General features: G+C 42.8%; 1 protein-coding gene across 1 annotated transcript in view; it reads left to right on the plus strand.

The window, feature by feature from the left end:
- DAP (death associated protein) overlaps positions 1-15,064 on the plus strand; it is an 87,692-nt gene extending 72,628 nt beyond the window's left edge. Inside the window, exon 4 of the mRNA XM_075921471.2 lies at positions 13,088-15,064. Within this exon, the coding sequence (XP_075777586.1) occupies positions 13,088-13,207 (120 nt within the window). The 3' untranslated portion in view covers positions 13,208-15,064. The remainder of the gene's footprint in view (positions 1-13,087) is intronic.
- Positions 15,065-17,882: the final 2,818 nt, after the last annotated feature.

The following is a 17,882-nucleotide window of genomic DNA, read 5'->3' on the forward strand; positions in this document are numbered from 1 at the left end:
CTCTTTAGCCTCTCTTCATATGGGACCTGTTCCAAACCCTTGATTATTTTAGTTGCCCTTCCCTCTCCCACCCTCTGTCTTCCCCTCTCCCACCTTCTTTTCCCAGTCTCCTCCAGTTTTGTTCAATAAACAGAGTTTCTATTTTTGACCACATGTGTCCTTTATTTTGTACATCAGGAAGGGGGGCTAGGGATGGGTAAGTGGAAGGAGGTGAGGGAGGAATGGGGTACGAGCCCCCGATGGGGAGGACTGGGGTGGCTCTGCAGGCTCCTCGGGGTGGAAGCTCTCCTGAAGCCCCTTGATTGACCCCCCCTCCGGATGGCAGCCTGCGGCAAGTGCAGCCGGGCTGATGGCCGAGTGCTGTGATGTGCCGAGTGTGGGCACTCAGGGCACTCCAAGCCAGGACTGCTTTGCAAGTGGGGCACCCCTGAGAACTGTCTGTTCGGGGTGGGAGTCGGGACCCTTTAAGCACAGCCCTTGGCTAGCCTGAGACAGCAGCTCCACGCTCTAAGTCCTAACCTGATGCCCTGCCGGCACTGCTTCCGGCCATCCTTAACCTCAGTTCAGGGTCCACTCAGTGTGGACATGCTAGTTCGAATTAGCAAAACGCTAATTCGAACTAGTTTTTAAGTCTAGATGCGCTAATTCGAACTAACTTAGTTCCTTTTCTACCATCCTCAGCAGTAGACAGTTTCCAGCAGTGCTCTCCTCAGCTGAGGAGAGAGATGAAAATGTAATTGTTCATAATTTTACTCAGCTTAATGTTAGTAGTTAGCTACTGTGTTTTTTTTTTAAAGTTACTGTCCAGTTTTTCCTCTTGTTTATTTTCCACTCTAAGTTCTTCGCCCCAATTAAGCATTATGCCAGGTTCTCCTGGTTTTTAAAATTGTGACTCCTGTAGAGACTTGATGCCTGCTTCAAGCAGTCATGCCTTCTGTATGAAGTACTTAGGTGAAAGCCAGGTGGCGCAAAAGTGCCCACATTGTCAAAGTATGACTGCCAGGGCAAAGAAGGACCGGGTGATGAGGTTTAAAAGCTTGCTCTAGCAGAAATCTCTACAGCCGCCAGAAGCCAAGACAACGGCTCCCTGGGAACACAACCCTGAAAAAAAGGGCTAACTTGTCACCCATAAGGGATTCCCATAAGTCCCGGGCCTCTCCGGCACGCTCCTTGCAAGCTGTGCCATGTACTTCACATGCTGCATGTTCGTCAACATCCAGCATGGCTCATAAACAAAAGCTGGTTCTGACAACAGTTGCCGAGCTGGAACCGAAAAGGGCATTGACAGCGCTGGCACCCACAAAGATGCTGCTTCCACCGGTGCTGAAGGACACCATGACAGTGCAATCACCAGTCTCGGCGCCCAGCAGCACTCAAGTATTCCTCGGCACCGCAGCAGAGTGGATTTAAGTTGAGTGGACCTAAGCCCTGGCACCAACCATCACTATTGCCAGTTCCCTCCTGATCAATGAATAAGACACCTCCACATTCCTCTAGGATTTAGGAACCTAGTGCACTCCAGCATCCCTCCGAAAATAGTTCATTCTCCCCGATGCTGTCATCTCCGGGTACTGGACCTGGCACCGGGCAGGACAGATGTTTTTCCTCCCAGCACTCATCACCAATGGCTTCAGTGAGCTCTTGGCACCCAAGCAGGCACAGGCCTTCATACCATCATCCTTAATACCTTTGGGTCAATCACTCATGGTCGTACCCACCTAAACAATATCAACTTCAGTAACCACCCTGGAAACCATGGGCCCAATACCACCCGCCACCATCTCATTGGCACCGATCTCATTGCTCGACTGCAGCTACCCTGACACATACCCCAGCAAAGTCCCCCCCACAGACTACTCAATCCGCTCCACCCATCCTCCACCATCACCGTCAGCTACTACTTAAACTGGTCCTGTAGAGGAGGACGATGACTTACCACAGTCGGATTCAGACAGTAGTTTCCACTTCAGCAATCCTCGTCCTCCCCCAATGAAGCAGTGTTCCCATCCTCTTCTCCTCTAGCAGATGAACTGAAACAATTTCAGGAATTATTCAAAAGTGTAGCACAGTCTCAAGACATACCCTTACAAGAAGTGCAAGAAAACCAGCACAAGCAGGTAAGAATTTTACAACCTTCCACATATTGTAAGTTTGCACTACCTATAAATGAGGCCAGTATGGAGCCATTGGAAGCCATATGGCAAATGCCAGGCTCTATACCACCCACCAACCGCTGGGTCAATAGAAAATCCATGTCCTTCACTGGGACAAAGTATTTTCTCTTTTCTCATGCCCAGCCAAACTCTTTAGTTGTTGATTCTGTCTGTCACCGATCTAGACAACCATAGTACTAATCAACACCCCGGGACAAGGAGCACAAAAGGCTTGATATTTTTGGGAGGAAAGTCTATTCATCTGCTACACTCCAGCTTAGGATCTCTTAACTACAGAGCCCTCCTGGCTAATTACAATTATTCTAAATACACTAGGCTTCAGGAGCTGCTCAGTAACCTACCAGAATGAAAGAGGCCACAACTGTGTCCATTATGAAAGAGGACCAGTCCATTGTCGGAAGACACTCCAACATAGATGGATGTAGCAGATACGGTGGCCCGATCAACTGAAACAGTGATTGTTATGCGCCAAGCTTCTTGTCTGTAGTCATCTAGTGTTCTGAGGGAATTGCAAATTAAGTTGGAGTATCGGCCCTTTGATAGAGCTCAACTATTCATGGCTAAATCAGATGAGGTACTCCGCTGCATGAAAAATTCACGCACAGTCCTCCAGACACATGCCAGAATGTACTCGCTGCCCAATAAGAGGAGGAGATACACCCCATATCAGAGGACAAGAGACACCTCCTACGAAAAGCAGCATCAGAGGCCATTTGACAACAGGCTCAAGCAACAGCCAAATAGAACAAGGGTGCAGCATGCTCAGGCGTCAGCGTCCCTATCTACTGCTGCTAAGCAACATATTTGAAGGGGTTTGGTCAAGGGCATGAGTGAGCACCCTGAACATCCGGTGTGTACCATCCACATGTTCCATCATTGTTTGAGGCCCTTTTACTACCAAAGAGCTCTCATCGCTACGGACTGGTGCATCCTCAAGATGATAAGAACTGGCTACACCTTTCCCTTCTTATTTATATCCCCTTCCCATCTTCCTTCCCTATTCCTCTTCAGGTTCCCCTCTCACAAGTCCCTTCTACAAGCAGAAGCTCAAAAATTGCTCATCATAGGAGCCATAGGGTGAGTGCCACAGAGTTTCATGGAAGATGGTTCTATTCCAACTGTTTCCTCATATCGAAAAAGACCAGGGGATGGAGGCCAGTCTTAGATCACAGAAAGCTCAACAAGTGTATAAGCAACAACAAGTTCATGATGGTAACTCTGGAACCATCATCCTGGCACTGGACGAGAAGGACTGGTCTTCATCTCTTGACCTTCAAGACACGTACTTTCATATAACAGTACATCTGGACCACAGGAGGCTCCTCTGATTCCAGGTGGGCACAAAACATTACCAAAATCATGTCCTCCCTTTTAGACTATTGACAGCACAATACATTTTCTCCAAGTCATAGTCACAGCCTTCCTCAGAAATCAGGGAGTCACCATATTCCCATATCTCAAAGGTTGCTTAATCAAGGGGTCCTCTTAACAACATACTGTGATTATGACAGCCCTTACTCAAGATGTTTTTACCTGTTTTGGGCTTTTAATAAACATACAGAAATCTACTCTGGATCCTACTCAGAGAATAGAATTCATTGAAGCAGTACTAGATTCTACGGTGGCCGGGGCATTCTCCCTGATCCATTTTCAAACACTCCGTGAGCTGTGTGCAGCATTGTACAAACCATTCTACAGGCCCCGGTGACAACTGTCTGGACATGCCTACAGGCCTTAGGACACAAGACAGTCACAACCTTCGTGGTGTCCCTAGCAAGACTACACATGAGATGCCTACAAGCTGGGCACTTCAGGGGATGCGTTCACCATACCATGGACAGATCCTCTTTTATATGCATTCCCTCCAATTCCTGATCCCCAGGGTAATCTTCAAGACCTGAGAGGATCGATTGAAAGTCATCCTAATAGGGCCATATTGGCCCAGGCAGCATTGGTTTCCTTACCTCCATTACCTGTCAGTCACCAAACCTATTCAATTTTCCATCACTTCCCAATCATTAACTCAAAACAACAGGCGAACATACCACCCAAATCCTCAGAACCTGCAGCTTGCCACCTCACTTCTCCATGGTTCCAGAATGTTGAACTTACCTGCTTCCAGAGAGTGAAACAGATCCTCCTCAGCAGTCACTGCCCTTCCACAAGATACACCTATCAAAACAAATGGAAGAGGTTTCAGGAATGGTGCAGTCAGCACCATCTACAACCACTCCTCAATACCTACCGTGCTAGAATACTTAATAGATCTCAGTGACATGTGGCTCTCCATCAGCTCCATAAAAGTTCATCTCTTGGCCATCACTGTTTTCCATGAGCTGGTATATGACGTATCTGTGTTCACTTATCCCATTACCAAGCAGTTACTAGCCAGCCTATAAAAAGTACAGCCCCCCCATATATGTGCTTGTTCCAGCATGAGACCTAAACCTTGTGTTTGACTCATTAACAAGACCACCTTTCAAACCTTTAAGCCAGGTGTCCTTCTTTGTCACTATAACATCAGCAAGAAAGATAGGGGAAATCGCATCCCTTATGTTGGGCCCACCCTACACACTCTTCACCAAGGGTAAGATTATCCTTAGAACCCATCCTAAGTTTTTACCAAAGGTCATTTCTGACTTCCATATCAACTAGCCCATTTACTTAACCACTTACCATCCCAAACCACAAAACTTCCGTAGGTAGGCGATATTACACCCTCTTGGTACAAGAAGGGCACTCACATTCCACCTAAATAGGACTAAGCGCTTTAGAAAATCAAGAAGATTTTTTATATCCACATCCGGCCCTACCAAGGGAGATGCTGTCTCCAAAAAATGCATATCCATATGGATAGCAACTTGCATAAACACCTGCTACAGACTCAGATACAAAGAGGCACCGCAGTCAGTCACTGCACATTCTACCAGAGCGATGGCTGCATTCACAACCTTCTTATACAATATGCCACTAGCCAATATCTGCAGAATGGCTACATGATCTTCCTTGCATAATTTTGCACAAAATTATGCATTACAGCAAGGACCAGTACCTACCGCGTCTGTGAGCAATGCCATCCTTGCTTCTTCTGGCAGATAATGCCACAGACCCACCCCCAATACTGTGGGTATTGCTCTTCAGTCACCTGAGTAGAGCACCCACAGGGACACCATTCAAAGGAGAAGAAGTTACTCACCCTATACTATAATGATGGTTCTTCGAGATGTGTGTCCCTGTGGGTGCTCCACTATCATCCCTTCCTCCCCTGTACTTTGGTCTCTGTTAGAAGATTTCCAGTAGAAAAGAAACAGAGGGACACTCACACTGTGCGCACAGCTAAGAGACGGTTGCTGTGCACTCACGGTGCGGGAAGGCACTGCTAGGCTAAAAATCTCTGATCGCCGATGTGAGGATGCACCGACACCTGAGTGGAGTACACATCTGAAATAACCATTGTTATTGCACTGGGTGAGTAAATTCTTCATCCAGAGCTGGGCAAGCCCCAGTCCTCACTCCCCAGCAGGAGCTTGAGGGCTACTTAAAATGGCTGATGAGCCAGATGAGGCCCATGGGCCATAATTTGTCTACCCCTTGTAGACACCCTGGTATGGATCCACATTGGGAAAGGGGATTAGCCACAAAATCTGAAGTGCCAGGAAGGGGCAGCTGCCGTTTGCTCAGATCTTTGAACTAGAGTAGCAGAAAAGTGCTGGCATCAGAATGAGACCGGGTATGTATTTCACCAATATAGATGTGCTGGCCTTCCCTTGTATAAATATCAGCATTACTGTGCCTTTGAGGATTTCATCCAGAAAAGTTTTGGTTTTGATTATTTGGGTTGTGGGTTTTTTTTTAACAGCCAAAAACATTTGTATTACAATTTAGAAGCTTAAGTCTCACTTTATCAGCTCTAAAATGGTGACATTTTACCTTGGTGACACACAAATACCATTCACATTGCTGAGCATAAAAACAAGGGACATGAACTTTGCAAGTCTAAAAGATCCAGGTCTCAAGAAAAGAGAAGGGAAGCCCTGTCCTTAGTTACTTTTCCTTCCCCTAACCCTGCCCCAAGCAAAATTTCTCAGCTCCCGTTGGCCAGAAACTGGCCAATGGGAGCTGAGAAATTTTGCTCGAAAGGAGGCGGGGACAGTGTACGAAGCCTCCCTGTTCTTTCCCCAGCAGTCCAGAGCAGGGAACAGCTGGCTGTTTAAAGTGTGAACCGCTTTCTGCTAAGAGTTCTGGCGAGATGGCTGCAGACCAGATCCAGTGGATTGGTGGCCTGGATTCGGCCGTGTGGCAACCTGCTCTGGATTTGGCCCACCCCCGGTCTAGAGTCTAGTTTGTGTCTTGCTCTTTAGGTAACAGTTAGCTTCTTGGTACATTACTATGGTGATCTGCAGCATGCTTGCAACCAACGGTATAGATCTACTGTGGTTGTCTTTACCCTCAAATTTTATCCCTCCACCAAGAGAAACAATGTTTCTTTGAACTCTGATCCACTTTGGCAAACACGTCTTTCAGCTGGACAACTGAGTAGTTCTCTTCATGGCAGAGATACATTTCTGTAGGAAAGTAATAGACCCACTCTGACAACTCCTTGCCTTCTGAAACACTCACCAGTCACATTTAATGTGTTAATAAAACCTGCATTCAGGCCTCCTTCTTGAGTATATGTGAGAGGGAAGTAGGAGAAGTACCAAAAAAAAAAAAAAATCAATGACAGCAGAGGAGGGAAAAAGAGGAGAAAATAGCAATTCAGAGAAAATATATTCAAAAGAAAATAGTGTGGAAGGGGAGTAAATGAAGCAATTTAATGGTGAAAATTATAGTTAACCTAATGTTTGCAGTATTGTTATAGCTGTGTTGACCTAGGATATTAGAGAGGCCATGTGATGGAGTAATAACTTTCATTGGATCAACTTCTGTTGGTGAAAGAGACAAGATTTCAAACTACACAGAGCTCTTCAGATCCAGGAGCATCTCAGCTAAATACAAGGTGGAACAGATTGTTTAGCAAAAGTTGTTAACACATGTTCTAAAAACCCATTCAAGGTGAAGTGCCTGTGAACGCTGCCTTATACTTAGGCCAAAAAAGGTGGAATTAGCAAGTTACAGAATGTCATAATAAGCCATATTTAAACACTCAGATTCATCTTATGCGGGTTTCCTTTGAGGAGGAGGACAGAGAGGTGAGATATGGTGTGACTGTTTTGTGAAAATTGTTCACCCGCAGGTGGTGATGTATTTTTGTCATGTATTATTTTTCTGTAAAAGTTCATGCGAGAGCACAGTGATTGGTTTCACCCACACAGAATCATCTAACTGGACACCCCATGCTAGACAAAAACAATGACAGCTTCAGGGAAAAAAAATAATTGAAATCCTAAAACATCACATCCACCACAGTCTCCACTGCTGAGAGGACAGCAATACTGCACCTGAAATCCAGCTACCAGATAGTGATCAAACCGGCAGGTTAAAGGTGTGACTTTCTAGTCTTCATCTGTGATAACTTCATTAGTGAAGCCAAGCAATAACTCTCTGACCCCAGAGACCTTTGAATACTTCCCAAGATACACATACAAGGGGATCCAGGCAGACCCATCAAATCTGGTCATGGGCACTTTTATTGAAGAAATATCAGGACCCATAAAAATCATCCTCAAACCACTCTGTAAGCTGAGATTCCTCCACGACACCACCAACTTTTTCCACAGTCTCTAGCATGAACAACCTCCTTAGAAAATCATTCTTGACACCAAGGATTCCAACTTCCTATATACCAGCGTCCCTCACAATGATGGCATCACTGCCTTCCTTAAAACAATGGACAACACTCAGATAGTCAGCCAAGAACATCGCCAAACTTATCCATTTCATCCTTATCCATAATAATTTTACATGTAACAACAAACACTTTGTTGAAGACATGGGAACAGTTGGGGGCATTAGAATGGCTCCCCAATATGAAGAAGAATTTCTAAAAGACAAATACACCACAAAACCAGTAGCTCCCACAACACATATTTCAAGATCCTGCATGGGCCTATCGCATCTTGTGGTGTACCTTTTCCAGTATACTAAATATCCCAACAACTACTACGTGAGTGAAACCAGACAATTATTATTTTTTCATATTAAGTCACAAAAAATGATAAAAGATAAACACCAAATCACGCATGGGCAAACACTCTGATAAAACATCATTTCCTATCTGACCTCTCAGTCTTTGTCTTAAGGGTAATCTGTAGAACACTTTCAACAGACAAACAAATTCATAGCTTTGATAGACACAAAATATCAGTTTAACTAAAGATACTGGATTCATGGCTTCTTACAACAATATGTAACTCACTAACATCTTTTTTGTCCCGTATGATTGAAGAGGTGTTAATAGGCCACTTTACTTTGAATGACCTCTTAGACTAGACAAGGTGGGTGTGGTAATGTCTTGTATTGGCCCAACTTAGCAAAATACACACCCTGGACTTCAGAAAAGCAGACTTTGACTCCCTCAGAGAACTGATGGGCAGGATTCCCTGTGATGCTTACATGAAGGGGAAAGGAGTCCAGGAGAGCTGGCAGTATTTTAAAGAAGCTTTATTAAAGACACAGGAAGAAATCATTCAAATTCACAGCAAGAAAAGCAAAAATGTTAGGTGACCAGATTGGCTTACTGGGGACATCCTTGGTGAGCTTAAACACAAAAAGGAAGCTTACAAGAAGTGGAAACTTGGACCGATGACTAGGGACGAGTATAAATATATTGCTCGAGAATGCAGGGGAGTTATTAGGAAGGTGAAAGCGCAATTGGAATTGCAGCTAGAAAGGGATATGAAGGGTAACAAAAAAGGTTTCTACAGGCATATTAGCAAAAAGAGGGTGATCAGAGACATTATGGGGCCCTAACTGGATGAGGGAGGTAACCTAGTGACACATGATGTGGGAAAAGCTGAAGTACTCAATGCTTTCTTTGCCTCTGTCTTCACAGACAAGGTCAGTTCCCAGAAAAATGCACTAGGCAACGCAGTATGGGAAGGAGGTGGACAGCCGTTGGTGGGGAAAGAACAAGTTAGGAACTATTTAGAAAAGCTAAACATACACAAATCCATGGGCCCGAATTGAATGCATCCGAGGGTACTGAGGGAGTTGGCAGATGTCATTGTGGAGCCTTTGGCCATTATCTTTGAAAACTCGTGGAGATTGGGAGAGATCCCAGATGATTGGAAAAAGGAAAATGTAGTGCCCATCTTTAAAAAAGGAAAGGACAATCCAGGGAATTACAGACCAGTCAGCCTTACCTCAGTCCCTGGAAAAATCATGGAGGGGATCCTCAAGGAGTCCATTTTGAAGCACTTGGAAGAGAGAAAAGTGATCAGGAATAGTCAACATGGATTCACAAAGGGCAAATCTTGCCTGACCAATCTGATTAGCTTCTATGATGAGGTAACTGGCTCTGTGGATATGGGAAAGTCAGTGGATGTGATATACCTTGACTTTAATAAAGCTTTTGATACGGTCTCCCTCAATATTCTTGCCAGCAAGTTAAGTGAATATGGATTGGATAAATGGACTGTAAGATGGATAGAAAGCTGGCTAGACTGTTGGGCCCAACAGATAGTGATCTACAGCTATGTTAGGTTGGCAGTTGGTTTCTAGCGGAGTGCCCCAAGTATCTGTTCTTGGACTGGTTTTGTTCAACATCGTTATTAATGACCTGGATGAGGGGATGGATTGCACCCTCAGCATGTTCGCAGATGACACATTAAGGGTATGTCTACACTACCCCGCTAGTTCGAACTAGCGGGGTAATGTAGGCATACCGCACTTGCAAATGAAGCCCGGGATTTGAATTTCCCGGGCTTCATTTGCATAAGCGGGGAGCCGCCATTTTTAAAACCCCGCTGGTTCGAACCCCGTGCAGCGCGGCTACACGGGGCACGAACTAGGTAGTTCGAACTAGGAAGCCTAGTTCGAACTACCTAGTTCGTGCCCCGTGTAGCCGCGCTGCACGGGGTTCGAACCAGCGGGGTTTTAAAAATGGCGGCTCCCCGCTTATGCAAATGAAGCCCGGGAAATTCAAATCCCGGGCTTCATTTGCAAGTGCGGTATACCTACATTACCCTCCTAGTTCGAACTAGGAGGGTAGTGTAGACATACCCTAAGCTAGGGGGAGAGGTAGATACGCTGGAGGGCAGGGATAGGGTCCAGAGTGACCTGGACAAATTAGAGGATTGGGCCAAAAGAAATCTGATGAGGTTCAGCAAGGACACGTGTAGAGTCCTGCACTTGAGATGGAATAATCCCAAGCATTGTTACAGGCTGGGGACTGAATGTCTAAGCAGTTCTGCAGAAAAGGACCTGTGGATTACAGTGGATGAAAAGCTGGATATGAGTCAACAGTGTGCCCTTGTAGCCAAGAAGGCTAATGGCATATTAAGGGTGCATTAGGATACACATTGCCAGCAGACCCAGAGAAGTTATTATTCTCCTTTATTCGGCTATAGTGAGGCCATATCTGGAGTATTGTATCCAGTTCTGAGCGCCATGCTATAGAAAGGATATGGACGCATTGGAGAGGGTCCAGTGGAGGGTGACCAAAATAATTAGGGGGCTGGAACGCTTGACCTATGAGGAGAGACTGAAGGATTTGGGTGTTTTTAGTCTGCAGAAGAGAAGAGTGAGGGAGGATTTGATAGCATCCTTCAACTTCCTGAAGGGAGGTTCCAAAGAGGGTAGAGAAAGGCTGTTAACAGTAGTGACAGATGGCAGAACAAGGAACAGTGGTCTCAAAGTACAGTGGGAGAGGTCTAGGTTGGATATTGGGAAAAACAATTTCACTAGGAGGGTGGTAAAGCACTGGAATTGGTTACCTAGGAGGGTGGTGGAATCTCCATTCCTAGAGGTTTTTAAGTCTCGGCTTGACAAAGCCCTGGCTGGGTTGATTTAGTTGGGATTGGTCCTGCCTTGGGCAGGGAGCTGGACTTGATGACCTCCTGAGGTCTTTTCTGGCTCTATGATTCTATGAACTTCTGTTGGTGAAACAGACTAGCTTTCAAGTCACACAGCACTCTTCTTCTTTGAATGTGTTTCTTTATGTTAAACAGTCTGTTTCACCCTTTATTTAGTTGTGTACCTTTCCCAGGTCTGAAGTGGAGCTTTCTGTAGCTGGAAAGTTTGTCTTTCAACAACATAAATTGTTCTAATAAGATATCACCTCTTCCACCTTGCCTCGATCTAATTAACAATATGGCACTGAAAGAGCAAAGAAAAACTTGATTAGATATAGAGGGGAATTAGGGTAAAATGTAGTGAAAGTAAAGCAGACTTAAATGTTCTGTTTTGTACATAGTCATTCTGCCCATTAACAGGAGTTAAAATGTTTTGGCCCACAAGCACCCAAAGGGCCAAGGAGTGCCTGACCCTCTGCTTTGTCCCAGGCCCACCCCCACTCTGCCTCTTCCCCCAAAACCTCTTCCCGCCCCCACTTCACTCCTGCCATGCCTCTTCCTGCCCAATTTGGCCTCCTGAGCTCACTGCATCCTCCTCCCACTCTACCCCCAACCTCCTGAATGCCGTGAAACAGCTGCCAGAGATGTTTGAGGGGGTGCAGTTCCATGGAGCCTACTGATCGATAGAAGGCTCTGGAGCACTGATGTGGGCCTGCAGGACGGTGGTCAGCACTCACCATTTTTTCCCATGTGTGCTCCAGCCCCAGAGTACTCAAGAGAGTCTGCTGCACCTATTTTAGGGTAAAATCGAGGGAAAGTAAAGTAGACATCTGATTTCTGTTATGTACAAAGTCACTGTGTACAACATTGTCAGTCGGCCAGTTAACAGAAGTTAAAATGTTTCTGGACTATACATAAGAAAATTATATTCTTCTCCAGCACTGAGACAGGGATATGGTGATGCTCTCTCTCTAGTACCTGCCTCTTTGAAAGTTAATGATTTTTTCCATTGATTTTTGACTGGTTGTCAGGGATAACCTCACAAAGAAAAATAAGTAGCTGCCTGATTTCTTGCTGAATGTACAGCAAATATGTAGTAGTACAACTGGCCAGATTTTGAGGAGCAGATGTTATGTGATGATGGCACAGGTGGGACCAATGCATCTTTAAAAGGGACATATTAAACTTGAAATCTAATCCATGTTTATACTTCGAGTTGAAAGTAGCCTGGGTATGCAGCTCCCCTGGAAGAATTCATTTGTGTGGTTTAACAAACTACTTTCTCCTGTTTTTTAAATGTTTTCCTTTCCCTTGCCACTCTGTGAAAAATATCCACACAAATAGGGAAACTGATCATAATGAGCCAGTGAAATGGAGGCCATGTCTATATGTACAGCTGTGCTACTGCAGCACATCTGGTAAAGACACTATATGCTGATGTAAGAGAGTTCTCCCATCAACTTTATAAAATGACTTCAGTGAGTGTGCGAGCTATGTCTCTCATCAGTAGCACTGTGCGTACAAGCACTTATATCAGTGTAACTTATGTCTCATAGAAAGGTGGTTTATTTACACGCCTGGGTGACCCAAGGTATGCCAACATAGGCTGTAGTGTAGACACAGCCTGACTTTGCACAAAGTGCTGATGTATGCAGAAATCAAAAATGGAAAAATGTTCTCGCTCTAGTCTCTCAGGTACAGTCATTTTAAGTGCTACTTGTAAAAACAGTAGGTAAACATTTTCAGAAATAAGTGTGATTTTTCTTTTACATTGACAAAGTCCTTGTTAAAAAATGCCATGATGAAATGCAGGCAGTGTGTCTGCAAAGGAAAAACGGAATTAGAGGGACTCAGTGTTTTTCACATACACTTTTTGCTTTAATTTAAAAAATACTATCAGTTTGAATGGATAGGTATGTTCTTTAAACCTTTGTATTTTACCAGTGTGTTCTTTAACAGGGTGATAAAGACTTCCCTCCAGCTGCAGCTCAGGTGGCTCACCAGAAACCTCATCCCTCTGTGGAAAAGCTTCCTCATCCACAGCACGTCAATCAGCACATCCACCAGCCTCGCAAGTGAGCCCTGTCAAAAAGCCAGCCAACCTGCATCAGTGTAGAAAGAAGAGATCAGAGTTTTTAGGATTCACACTACCAAATCAATAAAACTGGCTTTTAAAAATGATATATGTTGCTTTTGCTTTAATTCTCCATGGTTTCATAAAAGTGGAGATTTCATTAGGTTCTGTTATTCCAGATGGAAAACCTTCTGCATTGCTGCTGTGTGTTTGCTGATCAAGAGCATCATTCAATTTAACCAGTTCAGTTTTGCTTAGCAGTGTAATAAATCTGTTACTGCCGAGGCCAGATTTAAATATAAATCATTCATCTGATGAGTGGATTACATTCCTGATTGCTATAGCCAAAAAACAGAGATAACATTAATGTTAAACCTATTAGGGACCATATAAGATGTTGTGTTTGGTTTATTTGGTGTGGGGAGAATAATTTTTACATTTGCTCAAGAGGTTTGTAATATATGACTGTCTGATTTTTATAGAATCATTGCAATCTGCACTACATTTGTGATAAAAAAATTAAGGAAAAATGTCACTATATTTCTTAGGCTTTCAGTTCTCTCCTTTCAGTTTAGCCATGGTAGTGAAAAAAAAACTTTTTTTGTAGTGGAAAAAAGTGGAATCTAGTTGAACCTTCAAGACACCATGTTCCAAACTTACACCACCTCACTAGTGCTCTTCATGTACACTTTGTGCATTTGGAGCACCATGGCTTTAGGTGGGAGAAAGATGTCAAACCAGGGGGAAGCCTGTTCTATGCAGCAGCATCCCTCAACCCATCTGTGTGTTCATGATTGGTATTTGTGGGGCTTCATAACTGTGAAGCCTTTCTAAATAAAATGAGCAATAAGATATAATGTATGTTGTAAATCAGTGAGGTGCAAACAATCCAGTGCTGTGAGGAACTGAGCTCCCTTGCATCCCTCTGAGAGAGTTCAGCAAACTCAGCACTTCATAGAATTGAGTAAACCCATTTAACTTAAATACAGTATATGGTTATTGTTCTAAAATGTTGACTCTCTGTAACTGTAAATGTGTATGACATCATTGTGCATGGTCTGTTATATGCCATGTCTGCTGTTTTTTCTAGTCTTTTTTATCACAGGCAAGCAGATGGTGATTACAGATAAGATATACCATTTTAACTAAAGTAATCTGATTAGTCAAGGTTAGATCTGGCTGTGTGTATAACTCTTTTTATGCTTGCATAGTTTAAAATCACTACCACAAAATTAGTAGCCTCATCAGTTACCTCCCATGTAATCTCCACACATCCATGACATTTAAAAAAAAAATACTTAGCCTACATTTTTTTAAATGTACTTGAATTTTTAAAGGAATATAAATACACAGCAGGCTGAAGTACCCTGCAGGATTATAGAACTCCACTTCAAGGAACGTGGCCACCTGAACCAACATTGAAGTCACTACTCTGGCTAACCTTGGGAGTTCTGGACTGCTCAGGGCTTTGATAGTACATTTAGATTTAAAATCAAATAGCATATAAAAGTAGTGGGAAGAGAGCTTTAAAAATGATATTTTAAACCATTATCCTCAAGCTAAATAAAGTCATTTTTCTATGAGTGGCTGGTTATTGCAAACAAATTTTTTAAAAAAACACACAGTACCATTTTCTCAGTGGAATAATAATTCTGGTCATTGTGAGTAAGATTTATCCTTGGTGGGGATCCTCAGAGTCTGCACATAGAAATGAAGTTTGTCCTGTTTGCATTCATGTAAATCTTCTGAAGGCCAACAAAAAGTGTTGTCTGGCTATGTGACCATTTTGTACATGAAAAAAGATTGTAAATTTCTTGGGCTTCTGGGAAAATATTCAAATTTAATAAAAATTTACGCAGGGATGTTTTCTTGTCAGTTGTCTTCACCATACTGTTTTCATCTTAAGATATTTGTGAACTGTACTTGCTTTAAAGATGAAGCATCCTCTCTGTGATGGGTTAGGACCCTCTGGGATACCACCTAATGTGCTGAAGATACCACTGAATCTTCTTTTTCTGCCAGCCTGGGCACTCTTTGTGCCTGTCTTGCTGAGTCAGGCTTTTAAACTTCCTCCAGTGCCACAGACAGGGCCACACCCAGCTACAGAACAGTTACAGATACTGAGATCAGCTCTGGGGAGGCTAAGCTTAAGTAATTTACCATAGGACTCAAGTGTCTACCCTCCTCCCCCTCCTGCCCTTGGAATACAAACCAAAATGTATATTAAATTAGTCTCCTTCAATGTGGAGGAAAGTATGCACAATTTCCTCTCTCCCTTTCCCCAGTTAGAAATTACATATACTGGGTTATATTTATAAATCAGAAATAAGTTTAAGTGGTAAAAGATGTACAGAGCAAATCAGATTATTAAGAAAATAAAGCAAAGTCCATAAACTGAGCTTGATTCACTTAAGAAATTGGTTACAAATAATAATTCCTCATCCTAGATAGTGTTAGGTTGAGTCCTTCACAGGCCAGAAGTATCATCATAGCCTGGATCCAGTAGTTCTTCCCTTGCTCAGTTCCAGGTGTTTTCCAGTGTGTCTCTTGGGCGGAGGTGCAGGGGGGAGGCAGAGGAGATGCAAACTGAAGGCCTTTCTCCCCCACCTTATATAGAATTTCCATAGGTTTGATTCACTACCTCACAGGGAAACAATTCAGTAGTCCAGGATGGAGGTTGGTGTCAGATCACTAGGTCACTTGACTCTGTAGCATCTCAGCATCCATGAGTCAGTGGCACTATGGAGTATCTGCAGGAAAGCCAAGCTTTTCCCAGTCCATTGTCCTCACTGATGGGCCATCAGCCCTGTCTGGCTTTTCCATTGTTGTACCTGAAGTGTTAGTAGTGGGTGTCACCCAAAGCAGCTCAGTTGAACTACAGATACATTAGTCAATATCTCTAATTTCAGATACAAAAATGATACATGTATACAAATAGGATAATCATATTCAGTAGATCATAACCTTTCCAGCAGTACCTGACATGAGTTTTCTTGCATAAAGTACATTTCAGTTATGTCATATAAGCATATTTTCATAAAGAACATAGAATGTAATGTCACACTCAAATTAACATTTGCATATTCAGCATTTTTTTTAAAACATACCTTTTGTTGTAGTGGCACACTGTGGTTCTGTTAAAGCCAATAGAATTACTTATCTGCATAAGTGGACTTGCATTTTGTGGCAGTGACTATCTACTTTTTGTGTACAATGCATTGCACAATGGGACCTCATTTTTTATTTGCCTTTAGGCACTAGTAAAACATGTTTAATATTACTATTTGCATGTTGGCAAGACTCAGCCCTAAAACATTGCTGATATGCTAACAGACCAGTCAACAGTTGACATTGTCCTGTGCCAGTACATCTTCCTCAATTATTTGGTGGTATATGGGTATTGGCTTTGGAATTTACTGTGTCTAGGAAAATGAGATGGCATTACATGCTTCATTGACACGTTACTTACTGCACTGTTCATCAAACCTAATGTTAAAAGCTAGGAACATGGCTGTAGTTCTGAACTCCTACTGATGGCTGTCAATGCAATAAATACAATGTATATAGACAACATTTGCAGAATCCATTAGATATTCTAGACAGATGTAGTTATGTGCTGCAAAAAGTTACTCATAGTTTTAGCGGTTTTCAAGACAGTGAAAAATAATGTAAGCTTAGAGAGATTCACTCTGTATAGAAGCAGTATAGAAAACATTGGATGTCCATGTTGGCACACATAGCACCACCTTGTCCAAAATTTAAAAAATCCTAGCCGAGGAATGGATTCTGTGCTCCTACTGCAGGATATATTTTAATTAAAGAAACACATTTTAACAGCCTTTTAAGTGCAATATAAAGTATCCAGATGCTCAGCTGTTAACACAAAATGAATGTTAGAAATTTCCTGGAATAGAATTGCCAGCATGCTAGTGTAACAATAAAAATCACTCCTGTGGTATATATTTGGTGCACCTCTCCATGGGTACAACACATTTGAACTGTTATTTAATTCTTATTCAAAATGTTAAGCAATGAATTAACATTTAAACTAGAGACGTTTATTGAGGTTCTTTGGCACAAGAGATGGAAAGTTTTAAATAGTTTCTCATCCTGTGACTAGATTCTCATTCCTGGATCATTTAAAACAAAACTAAATGCTGTCTAATAGAGTGTAGGTGCTAATGGTAGTTATGAAACTGATTATCTGGAGCTCCTCAATAGTCCTTTATGGGGGGGGGGTGCAAATCTGGAAACTAGATACAGCAATTTGTCTGAAATTGATATGACAAAGGAAATGGTACTTAACATGTTAATATAGCACTTGATTCAGTTTTATTCTCCTTCAATGCAAAAGGCTTTATAATTAGTAGAGTAGAAAACTTCTAAAGTCCTTTAACGTGATGTATACATTCATAGTCTTTATACTATAGCAAGATAGTTTAAAGAAACTAAGATCGCAATAGCCTCCCATGAGGAGTTTACAGTCTAAAGTTCTGATCCTGTAAACATGTACACACGTGTTTAACTTTATAGACATGATTTGTTCCATGAGGTTCATTGGAACAGATCACATGCATAACAGACAGCTTGCCCATTCTAGAATTCACAAGCCTGAAGTGGTGAGATATTAATCCCAATAAGATGGAGTAAAATATTCATGGTTTCTGAATGGTCATGCTG

Source organism: Pelodiscus sinensis, chromosome 2 (genome assembly GCF_052426305.1).
Source record: "Pelodiscus sinensis isolate ZL-2025 chromosome 2, ASM5242630v1, whole genome shotgun sequence".
Lineage (NCBI taxonomy): Eukaryota > Metazoa > Chordata > Testudines > Trionychidae > Pelodiscus > Pelodiscus sinensis.